The following is a 12,548-nucleotide window of genomic DNA, read 5'->3' as shown; positions in this document are numbered from 1 at the left end:
TTGACGGGGAATTGACCAACACTCACCAAATTCTTAGTGAACTAAATAGAAGATTTGAGAATCCTGGTAACAGATTGCATTCCAGAAGTCCCGTATGAGATCAGATAAAAGATAGGAATTCACCCAAAGCCAGAGACCAAAAATGGGAACAGCAAATTTGAATGAAGATCTAGTTTTAGATGAAACTAAAAATGTATGTTACAAATAAGAAGCTGCATTTGCCCAATTATTAAAATTATATATATAATTACATATTATACATACAGACATATTTTTGCACTGGATGGAGTGTACATAATAGTGAAAAGTACAAAACTATAAAAATTATATATTTGAGCAAATGCTAGATTATTCATGTAATAGTATCATGCTCACTCGTTTCTGTGCTATGTTTTCTTGAGTAAAAGAGAAAGGAAGAGCAAAAGCACTTGTGAGAAGCATTGTGCATGCCAGCATCATCTTACACATGGAAACAACATTGAGAGCTGATGATATAGACCGCATCTGCGAATTTGTAGTTCTGGGCTTAACATTTCAAGAGATATTTTAGCAAATGGAATATAACTGATATGATAAAGGGTCTAGAAACCGTGTTGATGAGAAATGATTAGTTAAACAATGTTTCTTCAGTCTAGAAAATGTCCTAGAAGAGGAAGTAAGTGTATAAAATATTTAAAATTTTGTCACATGGAAGAGGAATGTAGTAGTTTGGGATCTGCAGAATGCAGCATGTGTTCTACTTGAGTTCCACCATTTGTCAAATATGTCATATAACCTATGGGGCAGCTTACTTCACTTTTCCAAGCATTGGTTTCCTTATCTGTAAAATGGAGATGACATATATTTTACAAGATTTTTGTAAGAATTAAATGAAATAACTTTTGTGAAAGCACCTAGCATAGTGTCAGGCCCACAGAGATAAGTGATCAAAACTATTATTAGACTGTTAATTCTCTGGTTTTACAAGGGTAGAAATTCAAGGGGCCGAGTTTTAGCCTACTGTAAAAAAGACTTTTTTCTAACAATTGTCCAAAGGAATGGGCTTCTCGCCTCCACCTCTCAAAAACTGGAAATTTCTGTTTCTCATAGCATTCAAACAAAAATTGGATGGCTACCCTCTCACCTCTTTCAAAATTCACATTCCATGCTCCTAAATGTTTTTTTTTAACTTTTCTAGAATATCAATCATCAGTTATTGCTGTGGAACAAATTACCGCAAAACTCAGTGGCTCAAAACAGCAAGCATTTATTATCACACTGTTTCTGAGGGTCAGGAGTCTAGGAGCAGCTTAGCTGGCGTTTGTGCATCAGCGTCTCTCACGCGTTTGCAGTCACCCTATCAGCCAGGTCTTTGAAGACTTGACTCGGCTCGGAGAACCTGCTTCCAAGCTCACTCTCATGGTTGCTGGCAGGAGGCTTTAGTTTCGTTCCATAGGGCTACTCATGGCATGACTTCCCCTGGAGAGAGGAGTCCAAGAGCACCAAAGAGTGAGAGAGAGACCACAACAGAAATCACAGTGTCTTTTATAACTTCATCTCGGAAGTGACATACCTTCACTTCTGCTGTATTCTACTGGTCACACAGACCAATCCTGACTGTGGGGGAGAGGACTGCACCAGGCATGCGTACCAGGTGGTGGAGGTCACTGGGGGTCTTAGAGGCTGGCCCCCGTAGCTAGAGAGGCATAGTTTTGTCCTTTGCTTAAAGCACTCCCTCCCTAGCATTTATGTTCCTTATTTCTCAATTTAAATTCTCATCCCACTCCCCGAGAAAAAGTGTATTCCCCTTATCTTGTGAACCTGCAGCTTCCTGGACTCCCCATCTTAAGTTTTATTGTATTTTATTCTTCTTGCTTGTTTAATCTTTTCCAGTAAACAGAGACCATGTCTCTTGCTCATCACTCTATCCCGAGTACACTGTGCAGTGCCTAGCACATGGCAGATGCTTAATAATTGTTTGATGAATTAGCTTTTTAAATATTTGTTTGAATGAATAAATACTATAAAAGAAGTCTGAGTGGGAGGTTAGTCTGAGTGAACTATCTTAAGATCCTTTCCTACTCTAAGACACATATTTAGAAATAAATCACAGTGTTGGAGACAGTGATAAAATACAGGAACTAGTAGATACCATTTCTTTTTAAAGGAACATCTTTTAATCTTTTAGATTTTAAAAGAAAATATTAAAGTTAGCATTTTTTTTTTAAAGATTTTGGCAATTATTTTTAAGACTAAAGAATTCTGAGACTTGAGGATGTGAATGAAATTAGTGGCTTGCCATTCCCCTCTTCTTGTTTCTTCCCTTGTTTTTGCTCTGTACACTGGTTAAGTCTGAGATTTATGTCATTACTTCACACTTGTGTTTATACCTCCATGGTAGAGGCAAAAAATGACAGAAGAATGATGGAAGTGATGGGGGGGCACTTTTTCCAGTTCATAATATTTAAACCTGTGTATAAGGTTGCTTTGTACAGAAGGTTTATTCCTAAATTTAACATTGACTGTTTAATTTTTTTTTTTTTTTGAGGAAGATTAGCCCTGAGCTAACATCCACTGCCAATCTTCCTTTTTTTGCTGAGGAAGACTGACCATGAGCTAACATCCATGCCCATCTTCCTCTACTTTATATGTGGGACGCCTGCCACAGCATGGCCTTCTGAGCGGTGCCATGTCTGCACCTGGGATCCGAACCGGCAAACCCCAGGCCGCTGAATCGGAACATGAGCACTTAACCGCTGCACTACCAGACTGGCCCAACTGTTTAATTTTTGACAGTTTAAAAATAAAATTGCAGGGCTGGCCCCGTGGCCGAGTGGTTAAGTTCGTGCCCTCCACTTCGGCGGCCCAGGGTTTCGCTAGTTCAGATCCTGGGTGCGGACATGGCACCGCTCATCAGGCCACCTTGAAGCAGCATCCCACATGCCCCAACTAGAAGGACCCACAACTAAGATACACAACTATTCATTGCGGGGATTAGTGGAGAAAAAGCAGGGAAAAAAAAAAAGATTGGCAACAGTTGTTAGCTCAGGTGCCAATCTTTAAAATAAATAAATAGATAAAATAAAATTGCATCTTCAGGTATCATTTGTTAAATCCATATCCTTTTAAGATACCTAAGAATTTGTATCTTTTTTTAAAAAGTAAGTAGTTTGTCATTTTTATTTAACATGTTTGTTTGCTTGATTTTTAAAGGTGAAGGCTGTAAAATTATTTCTTACACCAGAAGATTTGGATAATCCTGTAAATAGAGCAAAGAAATATTTTCTTCAGACTGGTATTTAAAAGTTTCTTTATCCCGTACACAGCCATACAGATACACAATATAAATGTTATGTCAGCAGGAGGGCATTCATTGCAACATAAATGTGATAAGGAACAGATTGTAACATGTTGTATATTTAATCATATCATTACATGCCCTAGGCACTCCCATTTTTGGCCAGATCTCCAGGACTTTCATCTGTTCTAACCCTTCCTTGGGAGTAGGAGTGAGGGGAGAGATGGTTTCTTAGTTTTTCTTGGCCTAAACTCTGAGGAGATAGGAGTTCCCAGTTCTAAACTAGTACTGATGGAAGTATAATTCACTACAACTAGAGGAGGCTGAAAAATAAATAAAAGTACGTTTGCTATATCTGATACTTTGTGCCTTGTTTTTGGTTTAGTTGCTGTTCAGCCCTGACTGTTGATTTTGAAAACTTTAGGCCAATATGATAATATACATTTAGAATGCTTAATGGGAAGCACTAAAGAAAAGTGTTTATGAGTGTGGGTTCTAGAGTCAGTCTCCAAGGGTTTCACTCTCAGCTTTGGTACTTTCCAACTGTACGGTCTTCTGCTAATAAGTTAGCCTCATTGTTTTAGTTTCTTCATCTGTAAATTGAAGCTCATAATGCTATCTGAAAGACTCGTACGAGGTTTAAATAAGATAACAGATACAATGCTTTTAAAATAGTAGCTGGCACATACTAAATACTGAATAAATATTAGTTGTATTTAAATAATAATAACAGCAAGCATGTTGTTTTAGATTCATTCAAATATATGACTACGTATATATGTGCATAGCCAGCGCTTGTGGTGTAGTGTTTAAGATTCGGGGCTCTCACCACCACAGCCTGAGTTCGTTCCCAGTCAGGGAACCACACCACCCATCTGTCGGTTGTCATACTATGGCAGCCACATGTTGCTGTGATGCTGAAAGCTTTGCCACCGGTATTTCAGATACCAGCAGAGCCACCCATGAGGAACAGGTTTCAGCAGAGCTTCCAGACTAAGATAGACTAGGAAGAAGGAGCTGGACACCCATTTCCAAAAAAACTGGCCATGAAAACCCTATGAATAGCGGTGGGGCATTGTCTGATATGGTGGTGCCAGAGGGTGAGAGGATGGCGCAAAAAGACGAGGCAGGGTTCCCTTCTGCTGTACAGACAGAGTCACTAGAAGTCAGAACTGACTGATGACGCTAACAACAGCTATCTGCATACTGAATTTCACTTCCATTGAATTAAAGGACATCAGTTTTCAAACATCTTCATTCATTATTTTTATTTATGTACATTTTACATATATGTAATTATTCATAGGAAAGAAATATTTTTATGCTTTCCCACAATCTGTAAACAGTGTGGGCATTTCAAATTGTTATCAGTAATCTGAGTAATACTAGAGAAAGTTTAAAGTGACTTATTTGTTTGTATCTACTGTAGAGTCCTGAGAAGATAATTTCTTATCGCAATGATTCTTAAACTTTAGTGTCCATAAGAAACCTGATGCATTTATCAAAAGGCCGATTGCAAGGCCCTGAGTAGGCATCTTTGTGATGGAGTCCAGTAATCTTAATTTTAAAAAGCATCTCACTGGCAAGACCTAATAGTATACTTGAAGGATCCAACCTTTCTTATTCAAAAAATTCTATGTGAATGTCCATAATAGCTCTTTAAACATCTATAGGCTCAGAGGGTTGTTTTTCTTTTTTGAAAAGTCCTCTGAATAACTGCGAATTAGTTTATCACCATTTTGAAGTAGAAATTACTAATGTTGTGCTTTTTGCTATTCTTTTCTAAAGCAGAGAAAGTGAATGGACCATGTGATTAATGATCTATATTAGAAAAAACAAGCAAACTCTACAAGTGTAGCTAGGTTTACAGTTGATGCTGAGCATCATCTTCATATTCAGGTTTACAAGATAGTACAGTTCATTGCTTCTTGTTTAGAGATTATAGTAAAGGTCTTTATAACTGGCTTTTTAAATAAGAGTCGTTGACTCACTGATTTTCTCTATATTTCAGAGGATGCTAAAGGCACACTTTCTTTGATGCCTGAATTAAAAGTTCGGGAGAGAGCATTGCTGGAGTCATTGCATCGCTTTGGCGTGACAGAGGAGGGTTGCATCCAGGCCTGGTTCTCTTTACCCCATTCTATGCGTATATTCTATGTCCATGCATATAGCAGCAAAATTTGGAATGAAGCCGTGTCTTACAGACTTACAACCTATGGATCAAGAGTAGTGGAGGGTGATTTGGTTTGTTTGGATGAAGATGTTAATGACGAGCATTTCCCAAATAGTAAAGTAAGTATCATTTCATCAGTTAGTTTTCCAAGAGTAGTGACCACACCAGGAACGCTAATTTTCAGAAGCTCTTATTTTGGAAATAATTTAAAAGTAAACACATGCTTTTTATTTATTTATTTATTTTTACTTTTATTTGCTCATCTCCTGCTTCTACTCTGCTGTCAGCTGAGGCTTAACACATGTTAGTAAATCGAAAAGTAACAATAGTGGTATGAAGTGAAAGGTACAAAGATGGTAAACCTTCCTTTTTTTTTTTCAGGGAAAAATATCATATAAATGTAATTTAAAATAGCTACAAAATACGTAAGAAAGAACAATGGCTGCAAAATGTATTTGGCCTTTCTGAAAAGAATTAGTAATAGCTTCTATCTTTTGTCTTTTTTTTCTTTTTTTTAAATTAATTAATTATTTTGGGGTGTACATCATAATAGATTTCAAATTCTGTGTAGATTACATCATGTTCACCACCCGAAAACTAATTATAGTCCATCCCTTCACATGTGAGCCTAATCACCCCTTTTGCCCACCCCCCTCCCCCCTTCCCCTATGATAACCACCAATCCAATCTCCAATGCTATGTGTTTGTTTGTCGTGGTTTTTATCTTCTGCTTATGAGTGAGATCATACGGTATTTGACTTTCTCCCTCTGACTTATTTCACTCAGCGTAATACCCTCAAGGTCCATCCATGTTGTCACAAATGCCGGATTTCATCATTTCTTATGAATGAGTAGTAGTCCATCGTGTGTAAATACCACATCTTCTTTATCCATTCGTCCCTTGATGGGCACATACACACTCTTTAAAAAATTATACACGTAATGCACAAAACAGTGGATTTTATTCTATTAGTTAACACCGAGAAGAGAAAGGAGGGACTTAAAATTTGAAAAGGAAAAAGAATAAAACTTTTATAATAATGGTATATGGGGCATGTAATGTGGTTGGTGTATGTTTCCTTTATATAAGTATGATTTCACAACTTGCTTTTTTCCTCTTAACAGTATCTTAGAGGCATTTATATGAATGAAATTAAAATTTATATTACAAAAGTTGATCCTTCAATTTCCTCCCTATCCACCTAATATTTTTCTAGTGTTTTAGTCTCTGTGGGTTTGAACCAAATAATGAAATTGAATTCCATAAATTATGCAAGGAAATTCATTTTACAGTATTGTAACGCAAAAAGAACAAACTATTATTCTCCAACGTTATCTTAAGTCAATCTCACAAATATGTTTTAAAAATTAGAGGAAGAGATTTGAGTAGTGCTTTCATATACAACATGATGAAGTCATTGAATTTTAGAGGAGAAGAGGATTTTAGAGACCCACTTTTCTAACTCCTATTTTATGGAAATGAAAATTGAGACCCACATTGGAGAGGAAACAGATTAAGTGACACAGGTAGCAGAATTAAAAAGACCCAGTTGTCTGACTCCTGACCCAAACTGCTCTCCACTAGAGAAATCATGGAGTATGGAAAAGGTGTGAACATCTAGAGATGGAACATGGCCCAGTTTTTCAAAAGTGGAGAAAAATAGACTCTGAAATGTGCATAAAGGAAGCTTTATCTAATTAATCACAGAGTTCTAGATGTATAAATTGAGGGTTTTTTGGTTTCAAGTAATGGAAACCTTTATCTCAGACTAACTTAAGGAAAAGCAGACAGCAGTTTGTTGGCCTTTGTAACTGAAAGTCTGTGATCCATTCGGGCACAGCCGTTTCCAGGGGCTTATGCAGTGTCCGACATCATCCATCTCATTTTCTTCATCTTTCAGCTCTGCTTTCTTCTGTGTTAGATCTCTTCTTAGTCTGGCTTATTCATTTGCTGGCAAGATGGTTATTAGCAGCTCCAAGCGTATTTCTCACAACTTCTGCAGAAGAGAGGGCTTTTCTTTCCCAAAAGTTTCAACGAAAGCCATGGAATTGAGTCTCAGTGGCTAGAACTGGCTTGACTTGTGTCACATGTCCTCACACCAATTACTGTGGACTGGAGTATATGATTGGCTAAGCCTGTGTTCCAAGGATTCCTTCCTGGAACTATCCCACCCAGACCACATTTGAGAACTGGAAGCTCCCTGGAAAATGGGGGGCTACTCCCGGAAAAGAGGGAGTGCAGCCAGAACAACGTATGTCTGCTTTACTATTTCATTAAATGGATGGCTTATGAATATTTAGACAAGAAAGGGATCACTAGGAGCATAAATCACTAAGAATGGTCGTTTGACTGAGACAGACTTTGAAACTGTGTAAAGAGAAATCTAGCAGCATCGTAGGTTTTATTTTATCTCATGTGAATGGAAGAAGAGATGTCAGTGATCCTCTTTAATAAATAATGGAAAATCACAAGTCTTTTTTAACACTTCTAGAAAATATATATCCATTTAAATATTGCCTGGGCAACACATTATTTAGTAAGTCAGCCATTTCTAATTCAAATTTTCAGGACTTAGAGGTTACTTTGACAAGATATAGCAATAATCTCTGAAATAATACGTTTTATCAGACTTCTTTGTTCAAAATAACATTTGCAAGGACAGCTTTGTGATCAGAATTGTATCTATTTTTCTTTTTGGAGCTATAGGAGAAAAAAACATTTTCTCCTTCATATCTTGCAGTTTTCTTTTATTAGCAACAAAAAATGTCTTTATATATTTTAAGACCAATCAATACTTTATTAGTTAGCACTGAGAAAAGCAAAGGCAGGCCTTAGAGGCTCAAAACATAAAATATGAAAAGGAGAAAGGCAGAATGAGATTTCTAATAAATAGTAAATAGGGCATGTAATGTTGTGTTTCTACAGTTAAAAATTATAGGAAACTAATCTGATTCCCTTTTTGAGAGGATTACTAGGCTAGCAGGTGTATCTTTCTTTCAAGTCACTTGGTAGATTCTCGTATAATTTTTTTGTGAGCAAGATAGAGAAAAGTGAGTTAGACAATTAAAAAGTTAGGTGAATTTGGGGAGCAGCCATACAGCAAAAGCATGTTTGTTGATTAATTCATAGATATCAGCCTGGAGGAAGTTCCCTAAAGACAAAACATAGTCTTCTGAACTTGACCATGTTTGTTCAGTATTTTCATAAATTACAGTGTTGTAGCTATGCTTATGAATTTATACAAGATAGAAAACTGGAAGTGATGATGCAAAAGAGATCATAGTCCCGTATATTTTGATCAGATTACATATAGAGCTTTATATCTATTTCTATGTGCAGCAGTGAAAAGGGGTATTTACCTGTAAACAAACAAATAAACCCCAAATGAGAAACAAAAAAAGGGTGGACATTATTGATAAGCATGAGGAGAACTGAGGGGAAAACAAGCAGATTTAGAGGCGGTCTAGCCACCATATTATATGATGAATACTTTGAGAGGATGGTAATGCTATTTATCCTTGTGGAATGATGACGGCTGCTTTTATTCTTCAGCTTTCATGTGCAAGAGAAGTAAGAATTATTTATTCTGTGGTGTCCCAGAGCAACATTTCTCAAACTTAATTACCATGCCCTTCTTTATCTTTCCTTCTACAAGTGGCACCTATTACTGTTCTATGAAGAACGTTTTGAGAAACACCACTTCTCATAGAATATTATGAAACTTTTGAGGATGGGGGGTGGTTTCGCAGAAGCAGGTTTTTGAGTCAGCATAATAAAGAACAACTTTGTAATTTAGAAGAAGATTGTTGGTGATTGAGGTGGAAGTATTGCCTTAGTGTGTTAAGCTGCCCACCGTTCTCCGCGTGTGTCAACTTCAGTGATCAGTGGTTAAAGCCGGAAGAATCATTGTAACTTTTACCTTAGTTTACTTTGCTAGAAACAAGTGGTGAAGAGATCTTGTTTGGATTTATGTATATTCAGCGTAGGAGTCAATTTATACATAACAGAGTTAGGGAAATTGAAGGAATTTGAAACATTTGGGAATCATGCATATTCTCATGTTTTTACAAAATAGGTTCATCTAGTAACTGAAGAAGAGGAATCAGCTAATTCATATGCAATACATCAGGTAAATTTGCTTAAAAATTAGGATCACTTAGATCTAAATGTAGACATTATGCCTCAAAGACAAAATGTTAACCAGTCCCCCCTCTTTTTTTTTCCCCCCACTTTTTAATTCAGGTATAATTTATGTACAATAAAATTCACTTTTCTTAGTTTATAGTTCTATGAATTTTGATAAATGTATATAGTCATATGACCACCACAAAAATCAAGATAAAGGACAGTTTCATCTTTCCCCTCAGTTTCCCTTCCCCCTTTGTAGTCAGCCCCCCAGCCCCAGGCCCTGGCAACGACTCGTTTATTTCCTGTCCCTGTGGTTTTGCCTTTGAAAGAATGTCATATAAATGGAATCATATAGTATATGGCCTTTTGTGTCTGGCTTCCAATTAGCATAACGAATTTGAAATTCATTCATGTTGTGTATATTTGAGTTTTTACGTTGTTCTTTTTCTGACCACCTTTTGGTACTGTTCAAGAAAAAAGTCTAGAACTCATCAGCGAAGGAGGAAAAGCCCACAAAATGTTTACGCATAAGCAGCTGAGAAAATAAACATTATTTTTGTTGCCTCTTATTTGCTTTCACGTTTTTAAATAAGTAAGAAGAATGTAAAATTATCAACCAAAATATCAGTTATTGATGAAGCAGTAAGCGCTGTTCTTTGTATTATAGAAAGAATATGCTCTTAGGATTGTATGACTGCATAGAGATTAAGTCTTTCTTGGCTAGCTAAGTGTACCAAAACTTCTGTTCCCTCTCCTCTGCATTAATAGAAGTTTGTCTAATAATATCTGACTTGAGTTGGTTACCTTGGTTATTATGACTCCTTCTTGATTTTAGTTAACTCTTTTCTTTGCCTGTTAGGATTAAAAATAATCAAAGTAGTGTAGTATTCAATAGCATGTTTTAGGCTGATTGTAATGTTTATGTCCCAAGACTGTTTTTACAGATCCAGGTCCGAGTCATAAAAGTAAATTTAAAGTACAATCATATATTTTTCTGAAGGCTGTCTCATGCATCTCTTTTTCCCTTCTCTTGCACAGGTTGTTCTTCCCGTGCTTGGATACAATATTCAGTACCCAAAGAACAAAGTAGGGCAGTGGTACCAGGAAATACTTAGCAGAGATGGACTACAGACATACAGGTTTAAAGTACCTACTCTGAAACTGAATGTTCCAGGGTGTTATAGACAGATTTTGAAACATCCCCATAATCTCTCATACCAACTAATGGAAGAACAGAATACTGATGTCAAAACAGAAGGTTCCCACATCCATGAAGCAGCTTTGTCTCTTTTGATCTCTTTTGATCTTGATGCTTCATGTTATGCTACGATTTGTCTAAGGGAGATAATGAAGCATGATTTTTAAAACCAATACCCTTGATAGAATCGTATATATGTCACTCTTGAAAGGAAAGGCAACTAAAATTTTTTGAACAACTACCATGTTCTAGGAGCTCTATAAATGTTACTCCTTTAATTATGCAACATCTTGACGAAGTAGGAATTTGATGCTAACGTTCCAGAGAACATATAGCCAGTAAGTGGCAGGGTCTGAATTTAAGACTCTGAAGCCTGTGTTCTTTGTATTATCTAATGTTTCAGTGACTTTTATTCTGTGCTATAAAAGTTACAGTCATTTTAGACTATTAGCCTATAATACTGCAAGATAACATATAAGAAAAAAATTCTTTGGAGTAATGTTTATATCCTCTAACTCCTCACTTAGAATGTAGATGAAACTTGGTAGTAATGAATGCATATGGTTGGGAGAAAGATAGATGAAGTATTTTGTTAATTATTGTTGTCATTCTTTCCTATTTTTGAAATTATTAATCACAACAATACATCAGGGAAATACAGTTTCTCTGTTTATGATAGCTACCCCAGGGTAGTTTACCCCTTTATGAGATAAATAATTGTCCATGAAGATTGAAATAAACTTTTTCATACAATTTCTTTATCTCGACATACATTCACTCTTGACTTTTTGTTGTTTTTTTTTTTTCTGTTATCTAAAACACAGATTTTAGAGTGACAGATCTGAGCTCAGACTCCAGCTCTGACGGGTACTAGTGACTTTGGGTATGTTATTGACTCTTTCTGAGGCTCACTTATAGAATGAAGATAGCACCAACCTCATAAGCAACAAATAATAGGATTATTGCCACCTTTTATGTTGCTAGAGGAAGAAAACATTTTGCCATTTGAAAATTTAAGTATTTGTTGGTTTAACTATCCCACATCATAAATCATCCTTAACCATTTTATATCAGTTAAATTTTGGGGGGAAATGGTATATGGTGATTGGGAAGACCTGAGCATTCTTTCATTACTGGTAGCATTATATAATGATGACATTTAAAAAGCACTGTAGAGCATTCTATATCAGTAATGTGGCACTTTTATATACTTAAGTCAGTCAAGTCATTTTGAATATGTTAGCGTAATAAAATAAAATTCAAAAAAGGAAAAAAGCTTTATACAATGCAAAATTTGCTTCCTGAAAGAAATTAGAAATAGTTTGAAAGTCCACCATTAAAGTAAGTGAAATGAGATGTGTCAACTTGAGGGCAAACATGTAGTTGTTAAAAATGGTGATGAAGGTTTCGGGTATGAGAAATCCTAGGTGAGAAAATGTTGCCCCTCTAGAGTAGGACATACATATTACAGATGCAGTGTATATATGCAGGCAGCTTTTACAGATGGGAGACACTTAACATAGTGATTAAAAGCACAGATATTTGGGACAAACTTCCGCTTGACTGCCACAGCAGTGTGGCTTTGGAGAAGTTATTTAAGCTTTGTGTGCTTCAGTTTCAACATGTATAAAATGGGGATGATAATATACCTGGCTTGTAGGATTATTGTGAGAACTTGCTGAGTTAATATATGCAAAGCGGCTTAGAAAAGTGCCTGGCACTTAGTTATTGTTAAATAAATGTCCACAGATGCCAGTTTGAGCGGGAGGAG

The 12,548-nt window shown here is 36.3% G+C and overlaps 1 protein-coding gene across 4 annotated transcripts in view; it reads left to right on the top strand.

Moving 5' to 3' along the window:
• Nucleotides 1–11,530, top strand: part of PUS7L (pseudouridine synthase 7 like) — a 30,998-nt gene extending 19,468 nt beyond the window's left edge. For all 4 annotated transcript variants that reach the window (XM_014836296.3, XM_014836295.3, XM_070495053.1 and 1 more), the window contains 4 exons: nucleotides 3,193–3,274; nucleotides 5,289–5,569; nucleotides 9,527–9,580; nucleotides 10,618–11,530. In XM_014836296.3, the coding sequence (XP_014691782.2) occupies nucleotides 3,193–3,274; nucleotides 5,289–5,569; nucleotides 9,527–9,580; nucleotides 10,618–10,944 (744 nt within the window). In that variant the 3' untranslated portion in view covers nucleotides 10,945–11,530. The remainder of the gene's footprint in view (nucleotides 1–3,192; nucleotides 3,275–5,288; nucleotides 5,570–9,526; nucleotides 9,581–10,617) is intronic.
• The last annotated feature ends 1,018 nt before the right edge of the window (nucleotides 11,531–12,548 follow it).

The sequence above is a fragment of the Equus asinus genome, chromosome 22, assembly GCF_041296235.1.
Source record: "Equus asinus isolate D_3611 breed Donkey chromosome 22, EquAss-T2T_v2, whole genome shotgun sequence".
Taxonomy (NCBI): Eukaryota; Metazoa; Chordata; class Mammalia; order Perissodactyla; family Equidae; genus Equus; species Equus asinus.
The sequence above is the reverse complement of the archived record's forward strand: the minus strand, read 5'-3'. Positions and strand labels throughout refer to the sequence as shown.